This window comes from Schistocerca nitens, chromosome 2, assembly GCF_023898315.1.
Source record: "Schistocerca nitens isolate TAMUIC-IGC-003100 chromosome 2, iqSchNite1.1, whole genome shotgun sequence".
Classification (NCBI taxonomy): Eukaryota; Metazoa; Arthropoda; class Insecta; order Orthoptera; family Acrididae; genus Schistocerca; species Schistocerca nitens.
Window position 1 is genome coordinate 228491848 of NC_064615.1, and position 21515 is coordinate 228513362.

Below are 21515 nucleotides of genomic sequence, written 5' to 3' on the forward strand. Positions count from 1 at the left end.
CAAGGCTAGCTACTGCTTCAGAGGGCACTGATTAGTGGAACTGATGTGACATCAGGAGGACGTAACACAATTTGCGAAGTTTTAAGCAAAAGTGGGGAGATATAATGTTGCTTCTGTAGATGGAAAATACGCTACATACACGTTTTGTGCTGCTGAATTACTGGACAAGATAGTGGCAGGGGTTTTGGGCTGCTGAGCAGAAGGGAAGCATCATTTTGTGTTCATTATAGATTTCTCTATTTCTGAAAAGGGTGTTCATCTACAGGTTTGTAACTTGGGTCGAAAGACCAGTGGGTTCCATTATTATGTTTGTTTGATAAAGGGGATAGATCAAGATGCTTGTATTATACTTTTATAAAAGTAATAATTTTGGATTTATTGCTTTTAAAGATTCTTGTCTCAACATTCTGCTGTCTTTGATTATCAGAAACTATATTATGGAAGTTAAAGGCTAGAAACTGTTTTTTAAAAAAAGTTTTTGCTGCAGCAGTTCAATTTTAGCAGGTTTATCCTGTTAATAATTCTTATGTTAATCTGCAGTCATTACATTACACTAAATATGCTGTTTGTACTTGAGGTCTCTATAAAAGCAATTTGACTTTGTGTTATATACTCAATCAACTGACTCTGTGAATAATTATTTTAGACCCCAACTCCCTACTTCCATATCAAGTTAAAAGTGGATTGGAAAACATTTGTATGCAAATTTGCAAGTGAGCAACTTCACACTGTCATTATATTCATGTGGAGATATCTGTGTAAATTTGAAATAGTTCTCAATATATGATGATAAGAATCCCTGAATTTCCATTCAAGTATTGCCATTAAACTGATTGTTTTTCTCCTTGATTTTTTCTATTAAAAAGCAATGTGCCATCCGATTATTTCGAGAGTTTTGCTAAAGAAACGTTGAGTTTTTCTCATTATCCATTCAATTATTTAAAGTTCGTTGTATGCATGTGTGGAGCCATGACCAGTGGAGAAGAAGACCAACTGGGAAATCAAGACTCCTTTACAAGACACAGGTAAAGCAAACTTCTAGGTGGTGAATTAGGTAACTTGCAATCACGTTGGGTCTTCTCTTTACAAATTGGTTAACATAGCTCTCCTAATGCAACAATTTGTGAAGAACATCTTGCGGTAACAGCATGTCTGACGCAGTAATGCATCATGACATTAACATTTCTTATCTCATGCGAATTTATTTATTAGTTATATGGTGGTAGGAACTGCTGTAACACTGTGACAAGTCCATTATCTTCGTAAAAGTCATCCTGAAATGAATAAAACTACTACTCTTATTATTATTAATACCCTAATGACACAAATTTCGAACACCCTAAACTCAAATTCATCTGTTCAGATCCTTTAGTTAAACTGTGACTGCAAGAGTTTTTAGAAGGTGTATTGATGTGGAATTGCTGTTTTGTCCACAGATGCATTGCAGAGTTTCAAGACCAGCGATAAGAGTTGAAATAATCAGATATTTCTGTGTTGCATTTAAGGAAGGTATTGGTGGTTCATGATTGTATAACGTTGGAGAGGACAGACCAAAACTTCATGGACTTGAGATGAACATAGGACTAGAAAGAAAGCTGAAAGCAGAAATCAAGCCAGAGTGTTTAGAGTTTTCGGATATGGATTGAATAGTATCATTTCGATGGAAATATAGCTGATACTGATAAGAGAAGAAAGATTAAGATATAAAATTCTGTAAACTATTAAATTAGTAGAGACAGAGATCAAATTCAAACAGGATGAGAGTGGTAAAAGAAATCCACTTGTCCTTTACATAGAATTCTGCCTGGAATTAGTCTTGCTCGGTTTAGAGGAACCTTGGGAAATCTAAATTTGGATTGTCAGAAGACGATTTGAAGCGGAAGAGGGTTTGACGCGCATTCCTACCAATGTGTGTCCAGCACCGCAACGCCCTCGTCATCCTATATGGTAACATTGGCAAGGATGTGATTGGTTGGACATAGACCTTTAGGTGTAGCGTATGTTGAAGGCGTGTGTGACACATCCGGTTTTAGGAATCTGTGGTTTTTCTGTTGAACAGCTACTCAGCAGAAGGGGAGGGGAGCAGAGGATATGTGTTGTCAACTATTTAGTTTCTTTCTCCTGCTCCCATTACCGATAGCGCCAACACAACAGTATATCTGCAACAACGATCATCTACTGTGAGCTGGTTGACGGCAAATCACCCTAAATGAGAGCTACTTTTTCAAGAAACAAAAGGATACTTAATGAAAGTGTATAACGTTGTGGGAAGTAATGATTCAACATTAATTCTGCATAAATTCGAAAAAAAAACATTGTCACACGAAGTTACTCGTTAGTGGGAAGTATACAAACAAAAGCAATTGCATACATTAACATTACCGGTATCACAATAAAGAGAACCAAAAGCCAGTGAACTTGCATTGGGCGTATTTACAAATGGTACTACTTATCGAAGACTTCGGACTGAATGCTATTAGTGCTACTGTTGTAGTTGCTTGATGGTGATAAAATAAATGGACTTTGTCAAGCGTGCATTTGATAAAGGGCAACGGGAACTGTAGGTAGGACTGAGCACAATATTTTTATAGATGAAAGTGGTAAAAATTGTAATAGGTGCATAACTTTAATAGTGCACTTTATTTGGATTTACCGCATTCCATTAGCCTCGTTATTTCTCCTCCATTCTTTATATGGCATACAACAGTTCTACATCTATATTTGCAAAGCACTGTGAAGACAGTGTATTTTTCCAATTTCCTTGAGAGTATATGCTTAATGTATGTAAGCTCATTAAAAGATTACACCTGCTGCAACGTTGTATTCGTGTTCCAAAATGTATAGCATAGCACGAGAACCAAAGATGTATATAATTGTACATACACACCTGTGTTCTCTGTATAAAATTCACAGCTTCATGCGAGTGACGAAGTTCTTTGCGCATTTAACTACTGTGTACACTACTGTTCATCTTTTGGCGGGAAGTGATCGGAAGTGTTTTTGACGTTTCTAATGAAATATGCAGATACCAGTGAAAGTGTAAGTTTCTTATTAATCTACATTATGCAGAATGCGATTTGGTTTCCTACGTTCAAATTAAAAACTTTTTGCGTATAAATAAAACGAATGATCAGTATTTGAAATGAATAGCATATAAGTTGCATAGGACATCTATGTAGATGTCGCATTGTGTACGTTTACCATGTACGTAAGAATTTTTCTGACAAAATTTACTATTGGGTCACCCTGTGCAATCTCCCACCAGGTAATAACGTAACCATTTTAGAATTTAGTCATATTTGGTACATGTCTTAATGTGAACTTGATTTTTTGCTGGAATCTTTACGTACCTGGTAGCAATCTTAAGTGCAAAGAAGAATATGCTAACTGACTCTATTCATTAGCAAGGACTAACATGAAAATACCATTTACGCATACCATCCATGTTCAACACTGCTGGGAATTGGTAAATAAAAACTATGTGTATTCCTTGAAAACTCGTTAGCCCTACATTGTTTGTGGTTGACCTGTAGGTCAGATCTGTAACCAGACGAGCACTGGAAACGGTTATCAGTCATTTTTATTAATGTATATGTTGTATTTGATAGTTAAATGTCTTTTCAGTGTAAAGAATTACACACACACACACACACACACACACACACACACACACACACACACCTTGGGTGCACAAATAGAATGATATATCCTTATTTTGTTACTGTAAATTAAAAAGACATCGTGTATGAAATTAAATAAAACATTGCAAGCAATAATGAGACATTAATATTTCTATTTACATATATACTGTTACACATAAACATAGATTCGGCGAAGAATAGTTTCCGAAACAAATTCAAATGTAAAGGAGGAAATGCTATTTTAAAACAGTACCTCCATGCAGATAGCATTGTTTTTTTGATGTCTTGATCCAAAACTGATAAGTTCGTTTAAAGGTGATAGACAAGATCTTCTCATAGCACTTAAAGTTTATACAACTGTGCACTGTCGCTTTGTAATGATGGGACATATACCTTACAATTAACACTGAAGAAGGAAACCCAAACAGCAACTTTTCCTCTGGGGCCATGAAAGGCACTGTTGTTCATCGGGAGACATACAGTTAACCTCAACATCTTTAAATTTGTATGGTACCTGGGAAATGAGTACTATATACCATTTTTCTGCCTCACTCTCAGCTGTCCTGACTAAGTGTTTTCATGAGGTGCTGTAGCAGCAGTGGTCACATTTGCATCAGTTGAAAGTATCGTAAAAGCATGGTGTTAGTAACTGCAGTACAATCATGTTTCTAAAACTATTCTCCCTGTGCTGAAGGTCATCAAATTTGACTTTTCAGATCGAGTCATGTTTAAGTGAAGATAAGAACTATTAACTGCCAATGCCAAATATTTTTCATTATTATTTGTACTTAATACTGATACTCATCACAAGCAGAGGTCTGCACTATTTCTCTCTACAAAGTTGCACCTTTTTAAAAATCACAAATTTAAAGCACAGCATGGAAAACATGTATTTTTCATAATAAATCCACATGATGTTCCCTACTTATTATACATTTGATCAACTTATGGCCTATGTACTAGATGCATAAAATAGAGGTCTTAGATCAACCCATTACTAAGTAGTAAATATCTGAACACAGGGGAGTTTGTGCCTCATTAATGACCAGGTAACACCCTTGTGCCTTTAGACTCGAATTTGTCAGTGATAATTAGTTACGGCAATCCTATTTGGCAGCTTTACTATTAAGGCTTGTAGGTACCCATGTAACAAATGTTACTAAATTCTGAAATTTTCACCTGAGGCTCTATCAAAATATCAGTGAGTTTACATGGGATGAGCCCATAGACATTCTTTGTCTGTTAGTACATGTTTTTTTAAATGCAATTCTGAGTTTTTGGTTAAGTGTTACTACTGGCAAAAAATGTTCAGTGTCATGCAGATAAATACCATTTTGATATTGAGATAATCATACTGTTAGAGAGTGGTTGCTGGAGCCCTGGGTTCACATCACAGGATGCATGTTCTTCACAGAAGGAGCAATAACATTTCTTCTTTATAAATTTGCATTCTTTGACATATTTCGGGATTACTGAAGTATCCGATTCCACCTGTCTACTTTGACCCATGATGTCATCAATATGACGGAAATGGCTATTCTAAGCGTCTCCAGTATGGCACCTATGATGTCATAACACGCGCACGACAACAAACATGAAAATACATAAAAATAAGACAATGATATTGGGTCAACCAAAGCGTCCGATCCCACCCGTCGGCTTTGAGCCGTGACGTAAGGCTGTTGTGGTGTGTGACATCATGACGGCGCGGAATTTAGTTTATGAGAGTGGCGTGTTTGTAGGTGTCATTTTGAAGCGATCTGTGGTGCTCTCTGGTGGTGAGTTACGTGATTGTTTTGGTTTAGATTGCGAGTGTGGCGTTGTGTGTGAATTTTGCTAAATTGCTTTTTTTTATGTTTTTGGTAGGTATGGATATGACTGGCAGGGTCAACAGTTTTCGGTTGTTGGCTATGATGGGGGGACAGTGCGTTGTCTCCCATAAAATTTCTTCAACTATTCGGATTTTTGAATGAAGTCGTGAAGTGTTCAGTATGTCATGAAGAAATTAGGCTTGCTTAAAGTTCCGGCGTCTCGGACCAGGGACGGCTGTATGTGGAGATGATGTAAGGACATCAGGTCAGGGGAAGTGTTCGATCCCAATGTGTGGCAGTGAATGTTGGTATTTGTATTGGGAGATGTTTTTCAGCTATATAGGTCAAGGGAAGTGTCAGATTCCAGATGATATTGTGTTTAGTGGTCTTTGGGGAGTTTTGTGATGCCGGTTTGTTTCGTCATTTTGTGTGGTTTTGTATGGGGGTGGGTGTCTAAATTTGTGTATATTTAGTTTGTCCCCACCCAAAAACCCCCCATTTCCCGCGCTCATCCTGTTAGTGTCATTAGGCTTTTTGTGATTGTGTGTGTGTGTGTGTGTGTGTGTGTGTGTGTGTTTTCATCCTCATAATGTGTACGTAATGACTTTATATGCACCATATTTGTGAAGTCATGGGTGAAAGCAGACGGGTGGGATCGGACGCTTCCGTATTTCCATATCATCTCCCTCGACAAATACAGTCAAACTGACGGGACAACCATGGGAAACTGGGGGGTTTTGGGTGAGGACAAGCTAAATGCTAAATACACTCATGCTCATAGATTAAGGATAATTGCAGAATGTGGTGCCACACAATGTGGCACTACACAGAACTGGCGCTAAGAGCATAGGCACATAGGGAACACACACGACACAGATCTGTAAGTCCACAGTATTGGAGATAAGTTGAGAAAACTGTACCGAAACACTTGTGCTACAAAACGCCACTGTTTCCTGCACATGTAAACAGGCCACACAACAAGTTGGCACATTCTGGATCAGATGGTCGAGCTGCTGGGATATAGCCTCCCATTGTTGCACCAGTGCCTGTCGGAGCTCCTGAAGTGTCGTAGGGGCTTGAAGATGTGCAGCGATGCTTCGACCGAGAGCATCCTAGACATGCTCGATGGGGTTTATGTCTGGAGAACAGGCAGGCCACTCCACTCGCCTGATATATTCTGTTTCGAGGTACTCCTCAATGATGGCAGCTTGGTGTGGCCGTGCGTTATCATCCATCAGGAGGAAGGTGGGACCCACTGCACCCCTGAAAACGTGGACATACAATGACGTTCCGGTACACCTGACCTGTTACAGTTCCTGTGTCAAAGACATGCGGGGTTGTATGTGCACCAATCATAATCCCACCCCACATCATCAAACCACGACCTCCATACAGGCCCCTTTCGAGGACGTTAAGGGGTTAGTGTCTGGCTCCTGGTTCACGCCAGATGAAAACTCGGGAACATATCCTGGGACCACTGTTCCAATGACCATGTGCTGTGTTATGTGCTGTGTTCTTGACACCAGGCTTTATGGGCTCTCCTGTGACCAGGGGTTAGTGGAGTGCTCCTTGCAGGTCTCCGGGTGAATAACTGTGTCTGTTCAGTCGTCTTTAGACTGTGTGTCTGGAGACAACTGTTCCAGTGGCTGCGGTAAGTTCCCGAGCAAGGCTACCTGCAGTACTCTGTGGCCGTCTGCAGGCACTGATGGTGAGATATCTTGTGGTGTAGAACACTGTGGACATCCGGTGCTGTAGTGCCTGGACACATTTCCTGTCTGCTGGAATTGTTGCCATAATTGTAAGATCACACTTTATGGCACACGGAGGGCCCGTGCTACAACCTGCTGCTTAACCAGCCTCCAGCTGCTCAAGTATTCTACCCCTCATAATGTCAACAATGTGTGTTCTTTGAGCCAGTTTCAACTCACAGCCTCCATTAGCACATCTGAAAACGTCTGCACCGTACTCTGGCATGCACCGACACACCTCTGCGTATGTGGACTGCTACCAGTGCCATTGTGCGACGCAGGTCAAATGCACCGTATGGTCATACCCCGAGGTGATTTAAACTGGCAAACTGTCCACCAGAGCGTTGTTTCACCTTGTATCAGCATTAGCCTTAATTTATGAGCATGTGTGTATAATAGCAAAACACACACACACACACACACACACACACACACACACACACACACACACACACACAGTAATCCCAAAACATAAAATGACGAACAAAAAGAAAAAAAAAATCTGCGGGAATCAGACATTTCCGTTGATCTATATAGGTCAACAACAGGTGACGATACCAAAATAACAATACCTTCAACTATGAAAAATGAAATCAAAACCACAACCTCAAAAATCCACATATCAGACATCTCAACATAAATTTCAATGTACCGTAAATACACAAACCACCACAAGTGGAGGAGAAAAGACAAAAAAAAAAATTACTTACCACCAACAAATTCTGGCGCTGCAAACTACGTCAGCCAGCGCAACCATTGCCCCCCCTCCTCCAAAAGCGCGCGCGCGCGCGCGCACACACACACACACACACACACACACACACACACACACACACACACACACACACACACACTAGAGGTCACCATGAAACACAACAAGATGGCATCTACAAAAACAACCAACTCATGAACATCGTGCCATAATGACGTCGCACACCACAACACCCTTACGTCACAGGTCAAAGCGGATAGGTGGAATCGGACACTTCCATTGACCATATAGCCTTGTATATTTTAACCACCAGACATTCGTATAATTACTTTTGAAGTTGCTTGTCATACAAATAGTGCAACACACTTTCATTTGAAGTCAGCACCATAACTTTTTCATTTAATCAAATAGCGAAGTTTAATTTCCTTACAAAATTGTAAATAGTCTTATAGTACATCAACTTAGAACTTAATAGTGAACCACCAAATTTCTTTCTTTTCACGTGACTTTGGAGTACATTAGACCAACCCCTTTTTAATGTTCATTGGCTTTCTGTTAACTCATTATTGTTTCATTCTTTCTGGTGTTGCTTTCGTTTCTTCTTCAGGGATTTATGTTATTCATTGGTATTGATTTTGAGTTAGACCCTCATTTTTTTGTCATTGGTAATGTTTTTTCAGAGCTTTACCTGTGAGCATAATTTCTGTTATTTGGAATTGTTTGACGTTCTTCTGTTTCCATAAACCTCTTTTTTATGTATTTAATAAAAAAAATTTTTGTTCAGTGTTTGGGTACATTCTGAGAATGTATCAATAATATCAATTATTCGTTTCGTAATTGTGTACGAGGGTATTTCAGTTATTTGGTAAAGGGTTTCATTTCTGATGTGGATTAGTTTGTTATGGAATTCTTCTTAATATTTTCCTTTCTTTGATCTGCAGCCTTTCATCTGGGCCATGCTTGGTGATGGTTGTGACTGTGTATAGTGCCTCCGGTTTCATTTCTGTATTATGGTGTGATTTGTGTAATTCAGCCAACTGGTTGCAACAGGATTGAACCTGACCTTGTTTTGACACTGGCTATCGGTATCTTCATCAGAAAATTCAAAGCAATAGCCTAAAAAATTACAAAACTGTTAACATACAGGGTTACCAAGAATAGATGATTATTATACTTAACAAATTTGACGACTATACTCAAATGTTGTGATAGACGAACAGATTTATGAGCAAAAAGCTCTCATCATATAAAATAACTTATTAAAATTACATTTAAAACTATATAAAAATCACAGGTACTGGAACTGACATAACATTGGTAATTGTCAGTAAAAATTATAGCTGCTTGACGTGGCACACTATATGAGGAAAATATGCACTGGAGGTGGCATCTGACTAAGTCTCATAGGCCAAATTTGCCACAATATGGACACAAAACAAGTCTTGCCGCCCTATTAACAATCAAAGAAATCAGCTGCTTGCATTAAACATATATATTTTAAATAGCATATAAGTGTTCATCTCACAAGTCAACAGCTAGTTTTATGTAAAATAAAAATTTATACAGAACAACAGACTAGCTGATATTCTGTACATTTTATGTAAAAATGAATTACCATGTAATAAATAAAAAGGAGGGGGAAGGTAAGATTTTAGAGTTTACTCTAAGGACAAAGTGTCAATTTCAGGCATTTATAAGTAATGGCTTTATACCATTAAAGAATTTTTATTGCATAGTTGCAGCTGGTCATTCAGAACAAAACCCTCATCAAGGGGTTGGTGTTCGAAAATTTCTAATTCATGAGTCTGAAGATTCTCTGCATCCAGGATGCTGGCATGAACAGAAGCTTATGGCTTGTGATTAATAAGATCACCAAAGGATGAGTTATAAACGTTTGTACCTCCTTTATCTAGGACAAGTTCTTTAAATCCAACAGCAATTGCTCATCCTATCTGTCCTATGTAATAGGCTAGACACATGTGTCACAAGGAATTTTATAGACAGCTGATTTATGTAAATTATGAATAACATTATTTTTCAACCTGTTATTAGTAGAAAATGCTATTTTACAGTCATGATGGTGTTTGTTTTATAGGAACCGCTAAAGAAGTGCAAATAGTGGTTATTCTATTATTTATTTATTTTTGAAAATATTGTCCACTATGGATGGTTTGCATCCATTATTGACTGCGATAGTTTTAATCAAATTGCTCTCAGCATCGAGATTTTCGTCAGGTAAAGGAATGCAAACAGTTCTATGAATGGAAGAATGAAAAAGCCTTTTTTGTGAGAATGAGGGGGCTGAAGTCTCTGCCACGCACCATCAGATGGCTTGCGGAGTATGGATGTAGATGTAGATCCAGTGGCACACAGGACTGCTTATCTACTGCTCAGAGGTTGGCAACGCATCTGTTTGTGTAGCCAATGGGATGTTTCTTTGACATAACCAATGGGAGGCAAGAAAAGAGGCAGTGTATTTCTAGCTCCGAAATTGAAACCAGTGTATTAGTGAGTTTCGACAGAAATATTTTGTGATTATGGCAGCGACTGCTATAAAGTGGACTGATTCAAGTGCTATAGTTGTACATGGCAATGTCCTCCGTTGGTGAATGTCTCACGGATTAATTGCACACACATGAAAATGTATCAAATGTGATGGTGAAATGACGACGCAATCGATCTGTTCTAGCAGACTAAGTGGATCTATGTTTATTAATCAAATCATGGGAGCGGGTAGGTAGATTAGTGTTTATTAATAATAGAGTTGCACATTCTATATATTAATAAACATTGATACACCCACCTTCTCCCTTGATTTAATTGAAAAACACTGAGCCAGTTACTCAGTATGCTCGCACAGAATTTAAACTGAGATCGTGACTTTTAGGCCATGACTTCTTGTTAATTAGCTGTCTTGTGAAACGGTCTGAGTAGAAATTTAGCATCATTACTGTGTAGAGGATCCAATTCTCTTTGCAAAACTGTAGTGGGTTCTCATGTACCTGGAAAACATGATTTTCCTCAAAAACCTGTCAAATTTTTTTTACGTACTCCTGTTTGCTAGCAACAACTAGGCCATTGCCTTTATAAGATTTCATTATTAATGAATGATACCCATTAAGCTTTACATTAATGCTTTTAGTTAAGTTTTTGTCACAATTATCTGTACTTTGAAAATAACCCAAAGTTTTGTTTACGGTATTATACATATCATGAGCTATTCTGGCCTGGTAAGAGCTATCAGTTTGTATGCTATTGAGACCAGTTTTTAGATCTACAGTCAGATTTTGATAAGACAAATTAATCATTAAATTATACTTTAAACCTTTTTCCAGTAAGAAAACTTCATTTGTAAAATTTGTCAGTTCTGTTTAAAATTCTGATACAAAATTTGTACAAAGTTTTTGGAAGCTATAGCATCAAATGAATATCTTTTTTTTACAGGCAGAAGGCAAGAAAGCTAACGTAATTTCTTTTCATGTCTAATCTGGATGATTTGCTTAATACTTACTGAGTTGTCACTGATGTGTGCTACATCGTGTATCTATAATTTTTACTGACAAGTACCACTGTTATGTCAGTTACAGTACCTGCAATATTTATATGATGGGTGCATTGTGCCCATAAATCTGTTCATCTGTCAGTGCAAGTGAGTATAGTCGCCTTATAATTTTGTTTGGTATAATAACCATCTATTCTTGATTTTCCTCCGTGTTAATGGTTTTGTAATTTTTTTAGGTAATTATTTTGGATTTTTGGAGAGAAGACACACCCACAGTCGCTGTTGAAATCAGGCCAAGTTAAATCTTGTTACAATCTGTTAGCTGTAGGCCTATTATACAAATCATATTCTTGTGTGCCTGGTAGAATTTTGCACAGAGCATAACTTAATCATAGCTAACACTTGATTCTAGATTCATAAAAGAAGGTTGTATACTTGGAAGAGGCCTGGAGATTCTCGAAGGTTTCAGATATATAATGGTAAGACAGATTTAGGTACCAGGTTTCAAATTGTAATACATTTCCAGGGGCAGGTGTGGACTCCGACCACAATCTATTGGTCATGAACTGTAGATTAAAACTGCAAAAAAGGTGGGAATTTAAGGAGATGGGATCTGGAAAAACTGACAGAACCATAGGTTGTAGAGTTTCAGGGAGAACATCAGGGAATGATTGACAGGAATGGGGGAAAGAAATACAGTAGAAGAAGAATGGGTAGCTTTGAGGGTGAAATAGTGAAGGCAGCAGAGGATCAAGTAGGTAAAAAGATGAGGGCTAGTAGAAATCCTTGGGTAACACAAGATATATTGAATTTAATTGATGAAAGGAGAAAATATAAAAATGCTGTAAATGAAGCAGGCAAAAAGGAATACAAACATCTCAAAAATGAGATCGACAGGAAGTGCAAAATGGCTAAGCAGGGATGGCTAGAGGACAAATGTAAGGATGTAGACACATATCTCACTAGGGGTAAGATAGATACTGCCTACAGGAAAATTAAAGAGACTTTTGGAGAAAAGAGGACCACTTGTATGAATATCAAGAGCTCAGATGGAAACTCAGTTCTAAGCAAAGAAGGGAAAGCAGGAAGATGGAAGGAATATATATATAGAAGGTCTGTACAAGGGTGATGTATTTGAGGACAATATTACAGAAATGGAAGAAGATGTATATGAAGATGAAAAGGGAGATATGATACTGTGTGAAGAATTTGACAGAGCACTGAAAAGCCTAAGTCAAAACAAGGCCCCGGGAGTAGACAACATTCCATTAGAACTTCTGATAACCTTGGGAGAGCCAGCCCTTCTGGTGAGCAAGATGTACGAGACAGGCAAAATACCCTCAGACTTCAAGAAGAATATAATAATTCCAATCCCAAAGAAAGCAGGTGTTGACAGATGTGAAAATTACCGAACTATCAGTTTAATAAGTCACGGCTGCAAAATACTAACATGAATTCTTTACAGACGAATGGAAAAACTGGTAGAAGCCGACCTAGGGGAAGATCAGTTTGGATTCTGTAGAAATATTGGAACACGTGAGGCAATACTGACCCCTATGACTTACCTCAGATAATAGATTGAGGAAAGGCAAACCTATGTGTTTCTAGCATTTGTAGACTTCAAGAAAGCTTTTGACAATGTTGATTGGAATACTCTCTTTCAAATTCTGAAGGTGGTAGGGGTAAAATACAGGGAGCGAAAGGCTATTTACAATTTGTACAGAAACCAGATGGCAGTTATAAGAGTCGAGGGGTACGAAAGGGAAGCAGTGGTTGGGAAGGGAGTTAGACAAGGTTGTAGCCTCTCCCCGATGTTATTCAATCTGTATATTGAGCAAGCAGTAAAGGAAACAAAAGAAAAATTCGGAGTAGGAATTAAAATCCATGGAGAAGAAATAAAAACTGAGGTTCGCCGATGACATTGTAATTCTGTCAGAGACAGCAAAGGACTTGGAAGAGCAGCTGAACGGAATGAACAGTGTCTTGAAAGGAGGATATAAGATGAACATCAACAAAAGCAAAACAAGGATAATAGAATGTAGATGAATTAAATTGGGTGGTGCTACGGGAATTAGATTAGGTAGTGAGACGCTTAAAGTAGTAAATTAGTTTTGCTGTTTGGGGAGCAAAATAACTGATGGTGGTCGAAGTAGAGAAGATATAAAATGTAGACTGGCAGTGGCAAGGAAAGCATTTCTGAAGAAGAGAAATTTGTTAACATAGAGTATAGATGTGTCAGGAAGTCGTTTCTGAAAGTATTTGTGTGGAGTGTAGCCATGTATAGAAGTGAAACGTGGATGATAAATAGTTTAGACAAGAAGAGAATAGAAGCTTTTGAAACGTGGTGCTACAGAAGAATGCTGAAGATTAGATGGGTAGATCACATAACTACAGTCTGGGAGACGAGTCTTTGGTATTGACAGCTCGGTAGCGTCTTTCCGTTGCCTAGCGACCGCAGGCAGGCAGCCAATGACGGCCTGACTTTGAGTGGGTAGCAAGGGCCACGTTGCCACTCTGAAACTCGGTTGCGCGCGCTTATGAAACTTACCAGTGTCTCACATGCAGGCTGTGCGGTCGTTCGTCGTTTGTCTGAAGTTGAATTCGCAGTTTATTTCGTTTTTGTTATTTTTAGTGTTTCTTTGTTTATGTTTCGTTGTAAACAATGTCTAGTGCGGCGGGTAGTACCAGCCCAACACAAGAAGTGAAACGGAGGAAGAAAAGTGTGCTACACACCCAGGCCCGTGAATTCGTGTGCTCTGTGAGGGATCACTTTGAGAAAGAAAAGGACAAAGGTGGGTCCTTAATTCCTGTTGTTCAGGTTGTGAAGAGAACTGCAGCAGCATTGAAAATAAGTAAGAACACTGTTGTAAAGATAGGGAAAGAACTGTATAGTGTAGATTGTGACGAGAGTGGCACAACAAAGCTGCACACACCAGGAAAGAAGTGACAGAGAAATAAGCAGGTGACAGCTTTGGACGATTTTCAGAAAGACGCTATTCGTCGTCATATATACAGCTATTATAAGAGAAGGGAACATCCCACTCTATCTAAATTACTAGTGTCGCTTCAGAAAGACGATCTTTTTAAAGGGAGCAAATTTTCATTGCGTACAGTGTTGGAAGACATAGGCTTCAGCTATTCACTGTTTAACGGACGCAAAATATTAATGGAAAGGACAGATGTAGTTGCATGGCAGTGCAGATTTCTGCGCAGGATCATGGGTGTGGAATTCGAAAGTATAGTGTGGTTAGATGAAACTTGGGTCAATGCCAGCCATTCTTTACGTAGAGGCTGGAATGATGGAACGCCCGAGGGGACAATGGCAGTGCCTGTTGGTAAAGGAGGGCGTATTATTGTCTTACATGCAGGAACATCGAAAGGTTTTGTGCCAAACTGGTTGAAAATGTTTCGGTCAAAAAAGACGGGAAATTACCATGAAGAAATGAACAGTGTAGTATTTCAAGAGTGGTTCGAGACATCGCTTATGACGAATCTGACAAGTCCATCAGTGATTGTTATGGACAATGCGCCTTATCATTCCGTTGTTCACGATAAGGCACCAACCTTGGCAACAAAAAAAGACAATATCATTCAGTGGTTGAAACGGCGAAAAGTAGATTTCAGAGAAGATTTAAGGAATGCGGAACTGCTCGAAATTGTGGCACAAAAGAAACCCCAATTTCCAACATATGTAATTGACGAGATTACTAAAAGGCACGGGCATGAAATCATTCGGTTTCCTCCATACCACTGTCACTTCAATGCAATTGAAGGAGTGTGGGCGCAGATAAAAAATTACATTGCTGCAAACAATAAAAAATTCACGATCTCTGAAGTGGAAACTCTCCTTCCAGCAGCTATCAATAAAGTGACAAGCGAGACGTGGGCTAAAATTGTAAACAGCACTGCAAGGGCCATCAGAGAGGCGGCCAAAACCGAACGGGTTGTGGAAGAATGCATCGAAAATTTAATTATACATCTGGGAGAGAGCAGTGATAGTTCGAGTAGTGCTGAGGAAGACAGTGTCAAATCAGATTCTGACAGTGATGCGAGTGGTGTTTTTCCATTACAGTAACTACAACGTATTCAGGAATGTAAGGAGGGAGTTTGCTATCGATCTACAACCAGATCATCATGTTGTGAGTACTTTCTTCAGATTATAACTCTTAATACACTGACCAATTATTCTGTAGCTTTTAGTAGAACAAATTAATAATGCTAATACTTAACAATGGAAACCAAAACTGCTAATGTTCAACAACTTGCGAAAATAGTTTTCATTTCAGTTGTGAAGTTTAACAAATAACTTTATTATGTTTCAGCATCTTAGATACTTGTACTAAATAGTTCTTATCAGTTTTCGAGTTAATATATTTCAAGCATCAACTTTAAATAAATTCTTGCGTACCAATACGACTTGTATTTTGTCTCGCTTTTATTTCTGCTGCTAGAGAATGCGTGTAGCAGACAGGGCACCGCGTGCTGTAAGCCACGTTCGGCAACAGCGCCGTCTGCCCGCCAGAACTGTCAGTACCAATCACTCGTCTCACGGACTATAATGAGGAGGTATTGAATAGAATTAGGGAGAAGAGAAGTTTGTGGCACAACTTGACTAGAAGAAGGGATCGGTTGGTAGGACATGTTTCGAGGCGTCAAGGGATCGCCAATTTATTATTGGAGGGCACCGTGGAGGGTAAACATCGTAGAGGGAGACCACAGGATGAATACGCTAAGCAGAGTCTCAAGGATGTAGGTTGCAGTAGGTACTGGGAGATGAAGAAACTTGCACAGGATAGAGTAGCATGGAGAGCTGCATCAAACCAGTCTCTGGACTGAAGACCACAACACATTCTTGTGTAGTTGCTGGCTCACAACCATGTTTCAAATTGTAGTATTGTAGTGTCATGAAGTGTGTAAGTGTTTTTTAATTGTGCCTATCTGCAACTTAACGTGACACCTTTGGGTAAGTAGGTTTCTGATTTTAAGTATTATAGTGTCTATTTGTGTGTTTCAGGAGAGGATATTCTTTTTGGAATGCCAGTTAAACTTTATTTTTTCTATATTCCATTGTGTTTTCTAAAGGACTTATGATTTCTTTATTTTGTTCGCCCATTGTAAAATATTTCTGTGTTTATGTTTATCATTGTTCTTTATCTATTCTTTGGCTTCTTGCCAGGTCTGTGCAAGGGCTAGGCAGTTTACTTTGATACCTTAGTTCTTGTTCATAGCCGGATTCTGCTATGGGACTGCGTGTTCCACTGTCTGACTACTTTTTATGTAATGTAGTTGAATAGCAGTTAGGAGAGTCCATCTCCTAGCCATGCAGTAATTTTTATCCTAAAAGGTTTAGTGTGTTCTCACATGACTTTCACTTTGGAGTATGTGTTCGTTAGGGTTTCTCTGATTAGGTTTGTTATGTAAGTTTGGTTCTTTTAGTATTGAGATGAGGGATTCCCAGTCCATTTAGTCATATGCTTTCTGATAGTCAGTGAAAGTGAGGGTGTATAGTTTTCCTCTTTATTTTTCGTAGGCCCTGAGGTTTTTGAGGTTTTTAGTTTGTCGTGAGAGGAATCTTCCTTTCCTGAGAAATCCTAGGTATTCTCTAAGTTGATGGTCTAGTAGGGGTTCTGCTCTGTTTAGTAGGACTTAAAAGAATATCCTGTAGGTTGTGTCTAGGAGTGAGCTCCCTCTGTAGCTTTTGGGATCTGCTTTGGACACTTTATTATGCAGTAGGTGAATGAAGGCCATCTTTCATTCATCTGTCATTCTTTCATTTATCGAAATTGTTTCAAAGATTTTTGGAGAGAGACTTTTGCAAAGTTCAGCTGTGATTTAGTTTCCTCCCGAGGTCTTATAGTTTTCGAGATTCACTTTAGTTGATTGTAGCAGCTTGACACGGCGGGTGGTTCTAAGGTAGGGTTGGTTGTTTTTGAGGCGCTAAAGTCCATTTTTCTACGAGTTCTTAACAGTTGAGGTGGTTTGTGAAATATTCTGCCACTATTTTGCACTAACTCATTACAAGCAATATTTCCGTTTTGTCTTGAGTTGTGGGGTCGGTGGCCATGTTTGGTTATTTTCTGTTTAATTTTATGAGTACCTTTTTGTTTTGTACTACAATTTGCTAGAACTTATTATCTAATTTTTATACTTAAGAGTTCTCAAGTAATCAGTCATACACATAATCAGTGGTTTTTACAAGGAAAAGCTCATTTAAACTTGTATGAGCTGCTCATTGAAATATTCTACTGATGTTTTCAAGCTGATATTTCAGATAACAATGTCTTCAATTTTTGCAACATCACAAGCTACCTCAAAGTTAGCTCAGCTGCATTACTCTCTCTTCAAAGTGCCTGTAACTACATTTGGCACACAGATTACTGTTAATACATTTGTTTCAGAATGCTGAGATGCTAAAAAAATATAATACAGAAGTCCCAATAAAAAGTTTCCAAGAAGTAGAAAACACACTTCATAAGAGGAGGTGAGGGATATTATTACAGCCAAGTACAAGTTCAACGCCAAAATTCATTTTAATAAAGTTTGCTTTTGTGATCTCATTTTAGGAATTTGCACCAGCTGATGCACTTGGGTCAAACAGGACATAAATTCTTCTGTGTGACACAAGATGCACTAGGGATGGGGAGACTGAGGATCTTTGGTTCTGCAAACCACCATGAAGTGCATGACACTGAATACATCCCACTGTACCAGTTATTAGGGTTTCTTCCCGTTCCATTCAAATATGGAGCATGGGAAGAAAGATTGTTTGAATGCTTCTACATACAGTGATTATTATAATCTTACCTTCACTATCTCTATATGAGCGATATGTAGGTATATTCATAAAATCATCATTTAAAGTCTGTTTTTGGAACTTTGTTAATATACTTCATCAGGAGAGTCTACATCTATCTTAAAGGGTCATCCAGTTGACATGATTGCTTGACAATTCATACAGTGAACTGTGTTTTAAAACACGTTTAAAACTGTTAAAATGAAATGTCCAATGGTTTGCTGTAGAGTATGCTGCAGAGTAACAATCATCAATTGATAAAAAGACCATCGTCAGTGATGAATGTCATGTCTATGTCAAGTCGTGAACTGCACTGTTTCTGATTAAAATATGCTCTTGTTGACCTATGTCAGGCAACAAAATGCCCCTTCTCTGTATACTTCCAGTATCCCCTGTTAGACCTATTTGGTACATGTCCCACACACTTGAGTGATATTTTAGAACCACTTGACGAATGATTTGTAAACAGTCTCCTTTATAGGTTCATTGCACTTGCCCACTATTCTACCAGTAAACGGAAGTGTAACATCTGCCATACCCATGATGAGTGTAAGTGATCATTCCATTTCATATCCCTACAAAGTGTATGAGTTGGCCGATTCCAACAGTGTCTCATTGATATTATAGTCATAGGATACTATGTTTTTACATTTTGTGAAGTACACAAGTTTACATTTCTGAATATTTAGAGCACATTGCCAGTCTCTGCACCATCTTATCGAGATCTGACTGAATATTTATGTAGCTTCTCTCAGATGGTACTTCATTATAGGTACCTGCATCATCTTCAAAAAGTGTGATTTTACTATTAATGTTGTCTGCAAAGTCATTAATATACAACATGAACAGCAAGGGTCCCAACACACTTCCCTTGGACACACCCCAAGTTACTTCTAAATCTGACAATGACTCACCATCCAAGGTAACATGCTGTGTTCTCCCTACCAAAAAGTCCTCAATCCAGTCACAAATTTCACTTGATACCCCATATGATTGTACTTTCGACAATAAATGTAGGTGCTTTTCGGAAATCGAGAAACTCTACATCTACCTGATTGCGTTGATCCAAAGGTTTTCATATGCCATGCGAGAAAAATGGAAGTTGGGTTTCACACGATCGATATTTTCGAAATCCATGCTGGTTGGCATTGAGGTGGTCATTCTGTTTAAGATCTCATTATGTTTAAGCTCAGAATGTGTTATAAGATTGTACAACAAATCGATGCCAAGGGTACTGGACAGGAATTTCGTGGATCACTTTCACCCTTCTTTTAGATGGGTGTGACATGTGCCTTTTTCCAAGAATTGGGCACTGTTTTTTGTTTGAGGTTTCTACAATACATTACAGTTAGAAGAGGGACTAATTCAGCTGCAAATTCAATATAGAATCTGACAGGGATTGCTTCGGGGCCTGGAGTTTTGTTAAATCTTAAAGATTTCAGCTGTTTCTCAACACCACTGACACTAATACTTATTTCTTCATGTTTTCAGTGCTACGATGATTAAATTAGGACAATTCTCTTTGGTTTTCATTTTTAAAGGAACATTTGAAAACAGAGTTAAGCATTTCAGCGTTTGCTCTTTATTGAAAAGTCATTTGACAATATTCTGCTACGTTGGTCACTGAAGGTATCATGCAATGCTCTCCTGACAACCAAATGAGTTTCATTCAGCATCTCTAACTGTAGTTCCACACTTTGTTTCATACCTGTTATGTAATAATCTCCTTTCAGAAGTTTCTTTGCAGTGACTGTGTACTATGGAAGTACATTCCCGTTATGAACTGTTCTGCTGGGTACATGTCTGTCCAGTGTATGGTCAACTATTCTTTTAAACTTGAACCATAGTTCCTCAACATGGTCCTGCCCTGTGCTGATATTTTCCAGTTGTTCATTGATGTATGGCACCAGTGACTTTTTATCTAGTTTACTGAACACACATATCTTTACGCTTATTTTAGTTGTTCTTTGTACTTTGGTAATCATTGTTGCCACAACCGCATCATGATCCAATACCGTTTTCGAAGTGAACGTCCTCAAAGAGGTCAGGTCTATTTGTTGCCATTAGATCCGCTATATTTCCATCATGAATGGGGTTCCTAACTATCTGTTCTAGGTGGTTTTGAGAGAAGGTATTTAGTAATGTTTCACAGAATTTCTTATCGTTCCCACCACCAACAGAACTGTAATTTTCACAGTTTATTGTTGGATGATTAAAGTCTCCACCAATGATTACAGTGTGATTGGGAAACTCAGGTACAAGAAAACAGGTTTTTTGTGAAGTTTTTGGTTACGTCACAAGATGAGTCTGGTGGGCAAGAGGAGGGTCCAGTTGTGCCCAATCAGGTACTGAGTCTTGCCCAAACAATCTCAGATGCAGCTTCAGTCTCTACCTCAGTGGATTAGAGTTGATTTGAGTTTCTTGTCTACTGTGACAAATTCACCACCTCCATTTCCCATTTGCCTAGCCTTTTGATGTACACTTAAATTTTCCTCAAAATCTCACTGCTATCAATTTCAGCTATCGACCAGCTTTCTGTACCTAGTATTAAGTGAGCTTCACTTCTCTTCAGGAGTGCTTCAAACTCTGGCACTTCATTACAAATGCTTCAACAGTTAACCGTTATAAAGTTAATTTTTTCACCCCTTCGATCTTACATTGATAATTCGGGTTTTCTTATCTTACATTGATAATTCTGGTTTTACTACAGCTATCGTTTTCCGGATTGGATGGAGAGTCACTGAATCTAAAAGACCCTTGTGTGCACCCCACACATAGTCAGCTACCTGAATAGCAGCCTCTGATGTGTAATGCACACCTAACCCATTTATGGGAACGCTGCAGTTCTCAACCCTATGCCACAAGTCCAGGAAGTTGCAGCCTAGCTTGTCACAGAACCTCCAGTGTCTCTCATTCCGTCCTTCCACTCAAATCAGAAACAAAGGGTGAGATCAATTCTGGGGACAAATGCTGCAAATTATGAGTTTCATTGAAACTCCTTGCACAAGGTTGGTCTTCTCAACTCTCTTTACCAGTCGCTGGAATGCCCCAAGTATAACCTCGGAGCCCAGAGGGCAGGCATTATTTATTCCATCATGTGCCACAATGTGCAGTTGGTTGCATGCTGTTCCATCAATGGCTGCTGGAATAGTCTCTTCAGTACGCTGAACGAGGCCCCAGGAATACACACTGAGTGCATCTGGTGTCCTTTCCTGTCCCTTGATGCCATTTCCAAGGGTACTATCATTCGCCGCACATTTGAACTGCTGACGATTAATAAACCCCTACCCTTTTGCTTTTGCATCTTG

At 38.8% G+C, this 21515-nt stretch overlaps 1 protein-coding gene across 1 annotated transcript in view; it reads left to right on the forward strand.

Moving 5' to 3' along the window:
• Positions 1 to 2995: 2995 nt before the first annotated feature.
• LOC126235950 (chromosome transmission fidelity protein 8 homolog) overlaps positions 2996 to 21515 on the forward strand; it is a 40915-nt gene continuing 22395 nt past the window's right edge. Inside the window, exons 1-3 of the mRNA XM_049944920.1 lie at positions 2996 to 3039; positions 11357 to 11377; positions 11494 to 11561. Coding sequence (XP_049800877.1) covers positions 3013 to 3039; positions 11357 to 11377; positions 11494 to 11561 — 116 coding nt within the window. The 5' untranslated portion in view covers positions 2996 to 3012. The remainder of the gene's footprint in view (positions 3040 to 11356; positions 11378 to 11493; positions 11562 to 21515) is intronic.